The sequence below is a fragment of the Haliaeetus albicilla genome, chromosome 19, assembly GCF_947461875.1.
Source record: "Haliaeetus albicilla chromosome 19, bHalAlb1.1, whole genome shotgun sequence".
In the NCBI taxonomy this organism is placed as follows: domain Eukaryota; kingdom Metazoa; phylum Chordata; class Aves; order Accipitriformes; family Accipitridae; genus Haliaeetus; species Haliaeetus albicilla.
Window position 1 is genome coordinate 1,567,850 of NC_091501.1, and position 15,408 is coordinate 1,583,257.

Consider the following 15,408-nt stretch of genomic DNA (forward strand, 5'->3'; position numbering starts at 1 on the left):
GATGGATGTGCCATGAGCTGCTCCCAGGACTGCTCAAACCTGTGGCACCTTCACACACCCTCTTGTGCAGCCAGGTACGTCCCCAGAGAGTGGCTGGGGCTGTGATCTCCCATGCACCAGAAAATAAAATCTCAAGAGGTCTCTATACACGTTAGCTCTGGGCCAGGAGACATTTGTATGATGAAGTAGCCAAAGCAACAGAAGCTACTTCAGTCGTAGGATGGCGTCACCCTGCAAATCACAGATCTCTGTGGGCAGAAGGGTTTTGCTGGATATCGTTCTGTGAAAATTTGTGTTTCTGGGAGGGAAAACAACTGGAAAAAGAGAAAGGAAGGAGAGAAAAGGAGGGGATGAAGCACCAGTCTGAGATGTACTGATAGGATGGCTTGTGGAAAACTGAAAGAGAGCAAAAGGAAGTGCAAATGTCTGTGTGCTTTTGAGTTAACCGCTGACTCAAAAGGACCTGAAATTCATGGTATGGTCTGAATATTTATTTTTTTTTAATCTTGTGCCAGGAAAACAGGATTCAGTATACATATTTTAAATAAACAGGCTGCACCACATTTTTCAGTTGTGATCAATTTGGCTGACATCTCTTTCTAGTAGAAACAGCATGCAGGGTCATAAGCTTTTCCTAGCTACTTATGGATAAAAAGTGATAGCATAACTTTAAGGACATGTCATTAATAACCTGCTACTAGAAACCCCAAGGCTGCAGGCAGATCCCACTCTGCTGTGGGCTGTACAAACACAGCAGAGGCGGCCTAGAAGGGCTTAAATCTGCACACACAATAGCCAGAACATGAGAGTGAATTCTCTACCTCCAGCTCAAATATTCTTCTGCTAAACTCTTAATTCACGCTGTCTCCAATAAACCAGAATGAACAATGCCTCTCCCTGCTTGGTGCTCACATCTTTAAAACATCAGTGGGCAGTTTTTGTATTGTCCTGGGCTTCAACCCTTAGTCATCTCTCTGCTACGTGATAAATACATGGCTCTTTTTTATCTATTTTCATGAGTCAACCCCTCCAGCCTCTTCTTCATTCTCCTCTCCTCTGAGCTCCTGCCAGTATTTTTCTGGTACTGAAGCATCCAGTGCAGTTTTGCATTCTGGGATCAAATTAAGGTTTCCCATCCTTGTATCAGAAACTAGCTGGGCTTTGAAAAATGGTCTAATGCTTGGTATGTGGGTGGGATCCAGACATCTGAGGCTTCAAATACTGGCTCAAACACTGTGTTGCCTCAAACAGGGAATTTAAGATACACTGGGTCTCAAGATATCTCCATCCTGATACAGCACAGGACAAACCTGAGTGTCTTGCTTGAACCAGACTCACTGCCTGTCTCTTTGCTGCCTGAGACTGTGTTCAGGACTAGACTTCACCTGGTCTCCAAAGCTTCAATGCAGTCAGCATCTCAGTGGTGGAGCGATCTCTTATTTTTGTGATCTGGGCAGACACATGGACCGAATCATGGTCACATTCAGACTGGCAGAATAGATCTGAGACATGGATGTACAGCATGGACTCCTTTAATGCAAAGTGCAGCAGAGCTACCAGCCAGCAATGCAGATGCAAGGTCATGGGCGTGCTTAACACCCTCTGAAGCTGGCTCTGCACATCACAAAGTAGACTCAGCCTCTGTTTCCCAGCTATAAAATGAGGCCTTACAATCCTTCTCCATCTCACAAGTCTGTCATTAGGATAAAGTGGACTGCTGACTCAGAGCTGTCTGTAAACTATTGGCGTGAAAGTCAAACCTGTGCCCTCACCTGCTGTCCGTGTCTGACCTATCTATCACTTCTTGCTGCCAGGGCAAAAGAAAGGCTCAAGCCACCTGAGCCCCCAAAATGACCAGAGATGGGAGGCGGTGCCTTTCCTAGCCTTCTTGTATAGTTAGGCTGTACTCAGGCATCTCTTAATTAAGCTGGAAAAGCTAGCAAGCTGATGGATTTGAATTGAGATGCTGGTGAAGTGCCTGTGACATCCCCAGAGGGCACATTAAATTAACCAAATAGACTAAGGATTCAGTAAGCTAATGAAGAGAGAAATGAGAGAGAGATGAGGAAGATAGAAGAGACGAGGGTGAAGGAGAGAGAAGCAGATGGAAAGAGAGGACAGGGTAAAAAAGAAAGACAGAGGGATACAAGTGAGCAGAGAGGGGAAAAAGAGAGGGATTAAAAGGAGGTGAAAGGAAAGTACACGTAGACAGAGAAAGTGATTAAGTGCAGGGATAAGGAAGAAAAGACCCTACAAGATCCTGAGGCTTTCTCCAAAGCCATGCTGGGACCATCTGTGCTGTGGCCTGGGGTCCAAATTGCTCAATCTCTGCCTCCCCCAGGTTGCATCCACTGCTTAGTGAAGCCGTAACCCCAGGCAGGACTCACCAGTCCCGCTGCCCACCCCGTGCCCTGAGGCGCCTTACCTGCTCGTGGTGCTCGATGCCCATGCTGATAGTGTTCACTAGGATTGCGATCATGATCCCACGGTTGAAGTACTTGCTGTCCACAATCCCTCGAAGCTTGACCCTCACTTCTCGCCACATGTCACTGCAGAGCTTCAGCCGTCCGCCTTCGTCCCCCTCCTCCTCCTCCTTCTCCAGTGCCGAGGCACCCTGGTCATCTCTGCTGCCCGCTCCCTCCTCTTCGCTGGCTCCTCCATCCTCCTGGTCTGAGTCAGCGCTATCCAGGACAGAGAGCCTTCGGGACACTTCGTGCTCCCCCCTATGGCATCGGGGGCAGTTGGTGGGATCAGAGGTTGCTGTCACAGCAATAGGCTGGACCAAGCCCTGAGGAGGGCAGTCAAGAGAGTTGTGCTGCTGGCAAAGCCCTAGGGAGAGAAATGATCACGCTTAAAGGAGAAGGCTTTGAAAAAGATGTCGAAACTGGGCACCTGTTTGGCTTTTGGGCATTCAGACAGGGTAACTGGGCTTTTTAGCTGTAAGGACGATTAAACACTGGCACATCATCTCAAGGGCAGCAATAAAAGCCATTGCCATTGCAGGCTTTACACTGACTGGCTGTGTCACCAAAAGGCATGGTACTGTTCAGCTGCCAGTGATTAGGCTCAATGGGGAGCTCGTGTCCACAGAGGAAGAACTGTTTTGTCTGATGCAGGAATCACAGCTTGAGACTCAGTAGCTTGCGTTAAGTCGGAACTGAGGGAAAAATGATGATGAGGACTGCTTTCGGCCTGAACTGCTACAAGTGGGGTCCCAGAACCCACATGCTGAGCTGAACTCTCTAAATTAAGGAAGCAACATTAGCAAAGCATCTCAAGAAGCCAGAAAAGGTAGCACAAGAACACTTCCTCCTGATACTCCACATGCTCTGAATCAGCACAGATCTCCCAACTTCAGTGAGAAACCTAAGTTTTTGTTCCTCAATGCTCCAGTTGAGCCTGGAAGATCAAATGGACAGTGGGGGAATGAAGCAATTAATTCATTAACACAGTGCATGAAGCCTGCAGAAACTTTTCTCCCAGCAAGAAAATGAAAGACTGAGTATGCAAGACCAGCTGAAGGAAAATCTGCTTTTTTGCTTGTTAATGGGAGCATAACTTAGGAAAGGCATCGGCAGGCAGTTAATACTAACTCTATAAAACCATTTTTACAGTCACTTTTCAGGCCCAGAATCCAATTTAAATGGTATCTCGTGTCTAATTTTACACAACAGCATGTGCTCCCATCAAGAGAAATTGTCTCCTTTGCCCTTGCACATCAAACTGACTTCTTCCGTATTGCTCCCTTGGTTCAGGAGACATCCTATTGCAATTCTACTCCCTTTGCCTCTCTCTTGAGGTCCCACAGCAATTCAGTTTGGGAGGAGAGCTCTGGGGGACCTGCTGTGTCACAGAGTCCAACCCTTAGTCCCACTTGCTCATATCCCCCCAATACTTCTCTCTCCCAAACTGCAATGCTCACCCTGCTATACCAGGCCTGGAGCCCTTTACAAGCCTCAGCCAGTGCCTTTAATGTTATTCCATTATGGTCTCTGGGTTTCAAACCTGGGTTTCCCACGTGCCCTGCCAGTCATCCCTGTTTCATTCCCATTCTTGCTGGTCATCCCCACCTTGCTGCTCTGGTGCACTGCCATGGCCAATGTTAATTCTGATTCTGTGCTTTGTAGGCACAGGTCCTTTAGCTGGCACATGGAGATGCTCCCAGCTACTCTCACGTTTCCACGATTGGTATTTCCAGCCTTACCCACACAATCCTTACTGTAGTGCCTCTGGCTTTTCCTGTTCATGCCCAGCTTGGCATTGCTCGGCTCCACGTGGCCCTGGCGCCGGCTCTGTATGCTGTTGTACAGCCCAAGGGTGCGGCGCTTGGCTTTGCGCACGATGTGGCAGACGTATTGGAAGATCTCCTCGTAGCAGTCTCCCGGCTCCATGTAGCTGGCGACAGTGCTGGAGGAGAGATACCGGGCCCTCTGCTCCTGCATCAGCTGGTGCTCCCGCTGCTTGGTCTCCGAAAACTGCGTGGCGATGACCACCAGGCACAGGTTAATCATGAAGAAGGAGCCCACCTAGCAGCAAAGGAGAAGAACGGACAGCCGAAGTCAACACAAGGAGAACCACTCAGGAGGGGGAACGTAAGAGGAGAGAGGAGTGGAAAGTGACTGGAGGCAGACAGAGGAATGGGAACCAGTCTGCGTATGGAGACGGGATTTCAGAGAAAGCCAGGGCTGGCTGAGCTTGTTTTTGAGAACTGACTTGATGTCACTTCCATGCAGAATTTGGAGCTCTGAACTGAAATTCAGCAAACAGAAGCCCAACTTTTGGCTCCTTTGGCAGGCTTTGGGACCTTTAGCAAGTCACTTAAAAGTTACCTGCAAAGGGTTTTATGAAAACTGGACTTTTTCTTTCCCTCTCCTTTGTGTTAAACAGAAGGTGGGATACAGAGGACTTAGTTTGCTAGTTTAGTTGCTTTCTCCTCTGCTTTCTCTTTTACTACTGGAGAAATCATGCACTGTCATTTATGGTCTTCAAGTCTTGGAGGACATGTCAGTATTCTTGGAGCATTTTATTTATTTCTATCATTTACACCTTAATTCACCATACAAGGAGATGGCACTTCGCTGAAATGAATGAGCTCTTGAAATCAAAGAGAAGTTTACAAAAACTAATGACTTTGAGAAGGACACTAAATAGTCTGGCAAAACAGTGCTTCCTTGCTCATTTTCTATTTTCCTGATTCTTCTGATACTAGACATTTTACATTAGCTCTTATTTTACTTGTCCCGTAGCCTAGGTAGGCCTTTCATTTCGAATGCAAAAACAACCACAATCCACTCCCCCAATTTCTTAGAAACAAAACAAAATGCCCAAGTTCTTCCTATTCTCCACACAGAAGCCAAAATGTCTGCCAGGCTTATTTTACCCCTTTGTATGTTCCCTTTAAGCTTCCTTTGCCTCAGTTTTCCTATCTGTAAAATGGAGCAAATATTTCTTGGTGCTGAGAGATCTGGAGGTAAAAATCTCACTCTCAGTGCTACATATTATGAAATTACAGATGAATCTCCACTAGGAGATCTATCTATTACACTTAGGATAAAACCTGGGCTTCAAAATGCTGAGAATTTCTTACATAAAAGGGCTGGTAACGACGGTCAAAATCATTCTCAAAAGCTATGATGCCTTGATTGGTGCCTACTCCCCATGGAGCTGTAAGTGGCAATACAGCATTGATAAAATGCAGAGTCTGATCTCTGAACAAGGACGACACGTCTCTGCTGCTCTGAAACGGACTCTGCGGGGCAGCCCCCGGGAGGGGAGGAAGCACTAGCTCAAGATTTCTGCTTCCCCTGGACCAGGGAGCATCCCTGCTACGGGACATCCTCGCACCGTGTTCCTCCTCTACAAACCCACACAGGACCCAGTCTCACCTCCCTGTCTCTCCTTTCCAAGCAAACAGCTCTGGCACAGAGCTGGATCCAGTCCTCCCCCAGACAACTCTTCCAGCAAAGGGGAGAGTGCAAGCAGAAGTGGTGATAACCTGACCCCAACCCTCGTGCATAGAAAAGGTGGGGTTTTTTTCAGCAAGTACGCCAGCTTATTTTATCTATCCAAGCAGCCTTCCTCTCAGTGCACAGCCCTTGCTACTCTGCCACCAGCTTGCCCCCTTCGTTGTCCCTTTCTCTTGCACACAGGTGCCCAGCAGTTCTGTCTGGAGACTCAACACAGTGGCTCTCAGTATTTCAAAGGCGAGGTGTCCCTGCTAGCATCTGAATAAGCCTTTGAAACACGAAGCCCTTCCCAACCAGATTCAACATCAGGACAATAAACCATCTCAAAATAAAGGGCTTTTTTTTTTCTCCTCCTCTCAGCACCCTTCAAAGCTGTTCTAATTCTGTTTCCCTTCATCACTGAACCGTTCTCTTCCCTCTCCTCCCGCCCGTATTTCAGCTTATTTTCCCTTCATCTTCTGTATGTGGCCTTGAAAATTAAAACGATGCCTCGTTCAGATTCCTTCGCCTTCCCCCAAGATTTTCCCTAGTTCATGATGTCTTGCATGTTTTCACTGATAAGAGTATGACTGGGAATCCAAATTCTTCTCCGATGCACTCTCCTGCCCTCTTCCCCCTCAGCACCACCCGACACTCACACGGGTTTGCCCGTTCAGTTATCTCCCTCAGCTTGCCCTAAGTGAGGCAGGGATGGGGGCTGGACACCAGCTCTGTGTCCATTTCTGGAACGCTAATTGTGACACTGCCTGGTATTTTGCAACTTCCAACAATTCCACGAACAACAAGCGATTAAGACGCGCAACACCTTCTTCCTAGGCTACAAGCAGAGGAGCTGAGGGCAACAAGATGTCTTCAGCAGTGTCACACTGTCAGCCTGGGGCTGAATCCGGAGGGGTGTTCAGGTTTCACATCACCAAGCCCTGTCCTCACAGGCACCATTTGTTGTGATCTCCCACCGGATGACCAAGAAGGCAAGGAGTGAGAGGGCTGGATACAGCAACTAACCCCCAATCCTTAAACCTCTTAGCTAGGAACATCAAACGCAAAACAAATGAGCTTGTTTAATCCTTAAGACGACAGGCAAGTCCATAAACTGTACGGCTCCGCCGAGCTTGACACTGCCTCCCAGCTAGCAGAAGACAGGAAAGGTCCCAGATGGCTCGTAACTGAGCGATCCATCTCAGCTAGCTGAGCGGGGAGACCAAAAGCATCTGACATGGAGTCAGACAAAGCATCTGACAGAGGCGGAAGGAGACCATCGATTCAGAGCCCCAACACAGGAGTCCCGTTCAGTCCCGAGACTGAGCTGTACTTTGATTAAGCAGATCAAGGATTTGTTCAGCCCAAGGTTTGATCCCTGTCTCTGCAATATCTAATAAAATCTGACTGGGGCTGGAGGTGCTGACTAACTTGCCCATTATTTTTATTGCTGGATATCCAGCTTTTCTTCTGAAGCCCATATGTGTAAGCACAGAGCACTTCAAGGAGGCCACTGAGTACTGCAATATGAATGCCAGCCTGAGAGTTCAGAATAGCTTTCTCTAGTCCAGGAGCCACACCAGTGGCCAAGTAGCTGGAGAAGTGACAAAGGGACAGCTGGACCTCACGCAGGAAGACCCAAATGAAACACTAACCCGAGAGGTAAAAGCAGTCCTTCCTTCACATCACCTCCCTGATGTCCGGCAGAGGGGGAAGCTATTTACAATTTGCTGAATACGTAAAATGCTTTTACCAGGTTGTTCTGCAAGGCCACTCTGAGTGCCGGGGTCAACCAGCACTCTTCCCCTCGGCGGAGCCCGTCTACGCAGGAGTCCTAACCGTGCTGGGAATACATCCCGGTGGTGGAGTCTTCCTGCAGGTGAGCAGTAGCAGGTAATGCCCTTACGTAGGCGTTTGAAGATACCACTGTGAGGGAAGGAGTCATGGATGAAAGCATAGCTCTAAAGAAGAGGCTGCAGAGATCCAGCCCAAGAAGAGTAAGTTTCAGCCAAGACTAGGTTCTATGTAGAAAAGCAAAGAGTTAGGGCTTGAAGTATGACTGTCAGAGCAATCCTGCTTAGAAACCCAGGCCTTTCAACCATGGAGAAGGAAGGAAGAATAAAGGCTGGAAGGACTGTGCTTCATGAGACTTGAAAAGGCATCATCATTTCTATAAGAAGACTCAGAGAGAAAATGAAAGCAAGTGATAGCAAGTTCACACTGTGGTGTTGCTATATGATGCAAAAGATGCATTACACATGCAAAGAAGGTAACAGAGAGGCTAAATGCTTTCTTGGTGTAACTCCACCAAAGGCAAAGGAAATATCCCATCTAGCATATGGCTCCTTTGTTCTGAGCAGTCCCCAGAGTAAGTTGAGGTTCATGTACTCCTGTGTTTGATGGAAATAAACCTACATGGCTTCTACAAATGACGAGGGAGTGTCTAGAAATGTCAATGACACTCCACAGTAAAATCTCAGGTGGAGTGCTTAATTGAGGGTTTTCAGCACCTGCAAATTCAGAGACAAAGTTTGCATCACTGGGAATCCACATGAGGTCAGTCAGCACTAGAAGGATGCTCCTGCTTAGAAACCAAAAATATGCTGACAGGTAGATTGGAGCAGGTGGTGAGGGGCAGGTTTTGGAACTTGCCCTCAGGAGATGAGCATGCCCACCGCAATGGTTAAACACTGACTCTGCACAGTCCTTCCTGGCTCTGGGAGAGACTGTGTCTGAGACACAGAGTAAATTCTGTGCCAAACTGCACATTGTACAAATCTAGGTATCCTGGCCATGCTGCTCAAAGTGAAAATGCAAGTAGGTACTAAATATCTATTGTATGGTGGGAGATCTGAACAAACTTTATGGGAAATAAATAATTTTTTTTCCAAACTCACAAAAAGCAGCGTTGTTCAGTTTGCCTTTGCGAACAGAGCTGGGGGGAGGTCCCCCCCCATCCTGTGCAATCATACCTCTGCACTGCCTTTCCTTGGGACTCTCCAGCCTCAAAGTAGAAGCAGCATCCCTTAAAGTGTATTTCACCTCTGCTGTCCTGGCTCATGCTTCAGCCCACAGGGAGTAGGTCATCTTTCTGTTTGTGTCTCCTTGACTTTCCCTTGTGATGGTAGAAGGCCAGAAAGCAGGGAGAAATCAAGGATACCATGAAGATTCAGCTTTTTCATAAGTTCCCTGATCTGAATGGACCAGTAGATATTTTTTTGTGTGCCACTCCCCACATGTAAAGGCTGCAGAATTTCTCCCAGAAACTGGATTAAGGTTTGTTTGCTCTCAAGTCACTGCATGTCAATTTGAATTTAACCTAGATCCTGTGCCAGGTGAGTCTGTTAATGTTACTGGGTCACTGCTTCTGAAGATCCTATTTCTAGGAGGGCATGGCCACATAGGACAAGTAGTAGCTGAAGAGCAGAGCCTTAGCCAGGTCCATTCAGCAGCCCATCCAAATGCATGTAGGCCTTGGAAATACACACCGAGGTCCTTACTGGCTAAGTGACCTAGAACTAAATTGCACCTACCATGTACAGGTTTTATACTTCCCATAATCCATCCTATGTCTTTCCCTTCTACTCTTGCTTTTGGTCCCCATGTGGGACAAGTGCAAGAGTCTTCATAAAAACAAAATCCTTCCTTGTTAGAAACAGGATATTCCCTCCAAGAAAATGCATTTACATATGGGAGGCTTGAGGAATGGAAGAGGCAATGGCACCACGTTTCTCACCTCTCTTCCAGGCACTGACAACAAACCTCCTTACAGCAAAGCAAACTTCACTTGTATAAATCCACGGGGCTTATAAACTGCTTATTAAGTTCTCATCACGGACACTTCTCTCCTTCCATCCCCACCAGCCCTAAGTGATATCACACAGCCAGTTTATGTTGGACCGCTGACACTTTTGGAGCAGCGGCTCCTTTTTGTTCAGGGTGAGGAAGTAATGCAGCATGACAGACCCTGAATCTGACAAAATCTGAATCTGAGACCTTGAGCCTAAGAGATCCAGGTGCTGCCAAAAGCTGTAAAACATGGCTCAAGAATGACTCAAGAGCTTAAAATGTATAGAGAGACCAAGTAAGAGGGAAGATACAGAAACGGTTTTCTGTGCTTTTGGGCACACTGGTTTGGGGAATTTACTTTGAGAGATCTGTGGATGAGAACATTATCCTACACTGGGTATGTATATCTCTAGGAATCAATCCCGAGCATATTTTTTGAGCAAAAGAGAATAACCTGGCTGACTACTATGTGATCCTGCCACCAACTCTTGGTGAAAATCAACTAGCTGGGTTCCTGAGATTCCTAGAAGAAATCCAGGTAAAGTAGTTTGCTTCCCTGGTATCTGTGTTGACCTAACACCTGTTTTTTGTAGGGTCTCAGCTTGCAATGCTGACAGTCATCAAGTCTTATACTTACGATTATCAGCAAGATAAAGTAGATAAAATTATAGAAGGAATGGGCATCCATCACGTAGTACATGATCTCCACCCACCCTTCCAGTGTGATCACCTGCAGAGACAAATGAAACCAAGAGAAATAGGAGGGAAGTGGGCTTCCAGAGTTCACTCCTCAGTGTATATGGGCAGATACTGGCAGGGCTCGTACAACCCAAGGAAGGCGAGAAACAACAATACATTTCAAGGAGACCAAATTTCCATTCCAGGAAATCAGCGTGGTGCTGCTTGGTGACACTGGCATACTGTCAAGGCCTGTGAGATCATGCTAGCCCACAGCAGGAATATTTCATTAAAATAGTTCATTTCCCTGGATCGCAGCAGGGGAAAACCCGCAGCAGGTTTCTGTGCCCCTTGGACTGGACACCACGTACAGCCGGCGGAAAAGAAAAAAGGCACGGATTTTAGCTCCCATCTGCAACGCGTGCTGGGAATTTAAAAAAAAAAACAAAAAAACCCACAAAAATGGACTCCTTTGCTATAGTGATTTGGATTGAAGGGAAAACTGGTACAAGTTAGCCTGAAGGGTACAGCTGGTTTCAGCAAGGGCCTAGAACAGCTTTATGTCCCTCCCCATCTTCAGGAACACCGTTCGTGGTGTGCACTCTGTCTCTCCTGCTATAGTAGTTACAAGGCCCTTTTCTCTCTGCAGCTGTATCATACCGTGCAGAAACCATCATGGGAGCACAGAAAGACTGAGTTGGAAAAAAGGAAAAATAGCCTCCTAACAAGGCTCAAGCTAACTCAGTCTTACCTGAAATATCACAATCCAGGCATACCCGATGTTGTCAAAGTTGATGGCACCCTTGTGCGGGTTAGCATTGCCTGTACGGCACACGTTGTAGTACTGGTTCCAGTTGACACACATGCCACTGATGTTGAACTCTTGCCGGACTGAGTTGTAGTAATAATAATCGTCCTTGTCCAAACAACATTCATGCCCCCGCTCCTTCAGTGGGGGTATCTCATGACAGCCCATAATTCCATTGTCTCCTGACAGCGAGCAGATAAAGGGCATCTCATCATCTTCCTCAGGCTGGTAATAAGGGGGCAGGACAATGTCACCTTGTCTGCAAGGATAAAAAAAACCCCATAGTCATACAGTTCCTGTAACAGACAGTTTCCCATTAGCAACACTGGTGGAGCTGGGAGCTCCCAGCCTAACAGAATGACTGCACTGGGTAAGGGATTTCCAGATTTATTGCCTCAGGAGAAGGGAAGGGAAGACAGGGCTCCTGGGAAACAGGGAAGTTCCAGGGTGAGTCCCCAGTTTTCAGAGCTTTGCCTGCCCCAAAATCACCCCAAGCCAAATGACACAATCTGCTTGCATGGAGATGAAGAAAAGCTAGAATACAGAGATTTGCATTCTGTTCACTCTCCCCATTAGCATCAAAGCTAAATCAGATGCAGTGATATTAAGGAAGTTCATCAGGCTTTACTGTGATGTGCTCATGTATGTAACCGTTGATGGACATGTTTTATAACATTTGGCAGCGAACCTTCTGTACTTCTAAAAAAAAAATCCAGTTCATGCATAATTAAGGTTGCACAGCAAAGCCTTAAAATCAGGAAATGCAAAGTTAAAATTGACTTAACCTTAACTTTGACTCCTCCTTGACAGTTAGCATTATGGGTGCAATGTTTCATGCCAAGTTCACGTGCTTTTTCTCAAATAATGCAAGTACCTTGCAAATGCATGAATAATTAAAATCATCTGTGCTTGCTTAGCTGGAGATGAGCTAATGATCAGAGAAGTGAAAGGTGGAGATTTAAAATTTTCCATTAAACTTTATCTGGTGCATTCCTTGCTGTGCTACAATACACAACTTTCACATCGCATGAATGCAGACTTTTTCACTAAGTGTCATTGGAAGAGGACAGGTGTTGATGAAAAAGAACAGAGAGAAAGTCTCTGATTCCAAACTAAGCTGGACTAAACCACAAAGATCTGTCGTAACACATCCACATCATTGGTGAACTGAGTGCCTGCAGAATTCATTTCTCTAGTAATGGTCAGGCAAAGATTTTCTAGTATCTGCCGCTTTGCAGGCTGTGGCCCCAATCCACTTCTCACTTGCATCAACTCTGCATGGATGTAATTACACTCATTAAAGTAGTACTACCCCTATTTACATAAAGGACAATCATCCTAAACATTTGGTTTTCCCCAAGGAATATATAAACACAGTAAATGGCTGCTTTAAACAGTTCCTACTCTCCGACCCCACTGCTGTTCTGCAGATTGTATTTTCACACTTTTTTTTTTTTTTCCAATTTGAGATGATCTAAAGCTTCAGAATTGTTTATTCAGTCGAAACTGATCTACAGCTTTAGGTTTTTCTAAGCAGTCTAAACTGACAGGACGCCTAAGATTAGTATACGGTTTTAAGAAAACATTTTAAAGCCTGAGCTCTGCTAAAGCCAGAAAGTCAACAGGAGGAGCTGTGCCCTAGAACTGGTGCTCTGCTCCCCGGGAGGGTGACCGGAGAACTGGCAGCAGGCAGGAGCTTTCCCATCCCACTGCCTCTAGGGAGGAGCAGAGCCAGGCTCTGCCAGCTCCTCCCTGACACCCCCAGGATAAACCTCAGATACCTGTGACCGACCCCTCTGCGGCTCCAGGCTCTCTTTGCCAGAACTGTGCCCACATTTCCCCACGAATTTTTTGTCCCATTCAAGCAGCCGTTCTTTGTTTTCAGATGCTCTCAATTCTACAAACCCAGCTGTAGGACACCTCTCCCAACAGCCCTCCATCCCCTCCCCATGGCACCTCCCACGTGCAGTTCTGCTCCTGAAGTTTTCCAATAATTTCTCAGTGTACCTCCAAAGCCTCCGGAGGTAATGCACTGCTGTCCAAACAGTGACCTCAGCTCCATCTTGGAAGTGCCAAAGATGTGAAGACAGACTAGAACCAGCTGCCTTTGCCTTCCCTCCCTGTTCACCGCAAGACGTGGCCAACGCTCTGCACGCTATCACCCTACAGCCGTTTGGAGTAAGCGATACATAGAGAGCCTGGCAGCAGAGAACAAGAGAGCAGGGAAGGGGAAAAAGAAATGTCTCGTCTCCCAGGCACTCACATTGTGAAGTTCTCCTCCATGAAACAGCGGTTGCGGAGCAGCCCAGCCCACAGCTGCACCCCGATGATGCCGAAGATGAAGAAGACAAAGAAGCAGAGAAGAAGCACGTTCCCCAGCATGGGCAAGGTGTCCAGGAGCAAGTTCACAAGGATGCGCATGCCTGCAGGGGAAGAAGAGAACCAGAAGGAGCAAGTGTGGGATGGAGAGAAAGAGAAAGGGAGAAAAGGAAGGGAAGGAGAAGGAAAGGAAAGGAGAATTTAGGAGACACACACATGGGGGGGACGGGGGCGGGGGAAAGCCACATGAAGATAAAAGCAGAGTGTCAGAAATTATTTATTACCCAAACCAGGCTAGATTTATGATTTTTGCCCTTTCCTGTCCTAACCTCTACTGACAGGCAGCCAGCAGAGCTGCTGTGATGCCATGATCTCTTAACCCTAGGCCTCTGTCTGCAGCAGCGAAAAGAAAAGGGAATGAGACTTCTGGTACCATCAGCTATCTGACTGATATCCCTCCCTCCCCCTTCCCTGCAGATGGGCAATGGAGTGACAACTCTGTCCCAAAGGTGCACAGCAGTTCAACAGCTCCATCCTTAGACAGCTCGGACCGAAAGTCATCCCAGTTCAACAACGGCATGCTGCAACCTGTGAGCATTGCACTGACGCACCAAGGCCAGCCTGCCTAGTAGGATGGACCTCTCCAACACCCATAAACTGGCATAAATTGGTTTTCTTAGTGACAGTATCATCGGGGGACAATCACGGAGCCCACACTCCTCTCTTGGCTAGACCTCCTTCCCCAAAAGGGCTGGAGCACACAAGCAGCAGGCACAGCCCAAAATGCTGTTGGCACAGCACCTCTGGCCAGTGCCAAAAAGTTTCCAAAAACCTTTTACTTTTTATTTTTAATTACCTAATGAATTATTTCTGTGGTTTTATTTCTCCCTCAGCTCTTCAGCTCACACAGCCACAAGTAGGGATAAAGATAGGCTCGTTTCTCCATGGAGCTAATGACTTTTCCTCTGCTCTCCAGGGATGGCAAAAGTCTAAAAATCCTTCTGAGCACCACCGTACCGCCTTTAACCCCCCACACACCTCATGTGGTCTTCTCTCCTTGCCTCCACGGAGGTCCCTCCCCCAGGGAGCTCCTTCACCGAAGATGTTCCATGTAGGCCAGCAAATAATTAGCTAATTAGGTATTTATAACCAGTTCATTACTTCAGATGGCAGTGGAAGGGGAAAGAGGAGGGAAAGATAAGATTAGGATTCTCTGACAGCCCTTTGAGGCACAAGTTAATCCCCCTTGTGTGCCCAGCGTCATGTAATTAGCCACATGATGCTGTGCATTATGCTCTATCTCTATTCCCCGGGCTGCTCACGCCACGGAGAGGGGAGGGAAGCGATGCCTGCGGGGGCCACGCAGGCGTGAGGAGAGGGAGAAGGGTTCCTGGTGTGGGACATCGGACTCGTTTAGCTCAGGAGGGAATGTTCTGGGGACAGATGAGGGTGGGAGAGACGAGAGTGGTATTTGTGCATAGGTGGTGTGTAAGGAAGGAGAAGATGCTCAGTGATGGTTACATGGGATCATGAAGGACAAGGAACGATGGCATTAGCTCTGAGGCCAGGCTGTGGAGCAGCAGCGAAGCCCTGCTTGCCTGACTGCCCAGCTGTATCACTAGTCACCGGTTAAGGCAGTTTCTAGACAGTACATCAGTAACTCAGCAGTGCAGGGGCACAGCTCCAGCTGCTCACTGGGGATCGCAGACATGCCATGAGTCACCGATCGCTTTCTGATCTGTCACCGCACAAAGCCCAACAGCACGGCCACGCTGCTGCCGCTGTGACCTGCCAGGCTCTGGAGCAACACTCTGCGCAACGCTTCGGCTTTAAGGCCACACACCCTCACTGCAGTGCAGCATTAACGTC

At 47.4% G+C, this 15,408-nt stretch overlaps 1 protein-coding gene across 3 annotated transcripts in view; it reads right to left on the minus strand.

The window, feature by feature from the left end:
* Positions 1–15,408, minus strand: part of CACNA1I (calcium voltage-gated channel subunit alpha1 I) — a 90,742-nt gene that overhangs the window by 42,491 nt on the left and 32,843 nt on the right. For all 3 annotated transcript variants that reach the window (XM_069807186.1, XM_069807185.1, XM_069807184.1), the window contains exons 4-8: positions 13,484–13,643; positions 11,164–11,479; positions 10,372–10,464; positions 4,220–4,526; positions 2,426–2,829 (exon numbers count right to left, since the gene is read on the minus strand). In XM_069807186.1, the coding sequence (XP_069663287.1) occupies positions 2,426–2,829; positions 4,220–4,526; positions 10,372–10,464; positions 11,164–11,479; positions 13,484–13,643 (1,280 nt within the window). The remainder of the gene's footprint in view (positions 1–2,425; positions 2,830–4,219; positions 4,527–10,371; positions 10,465–11,163; positions 11,480–13,483; positions 13,644–15,408) is intronic.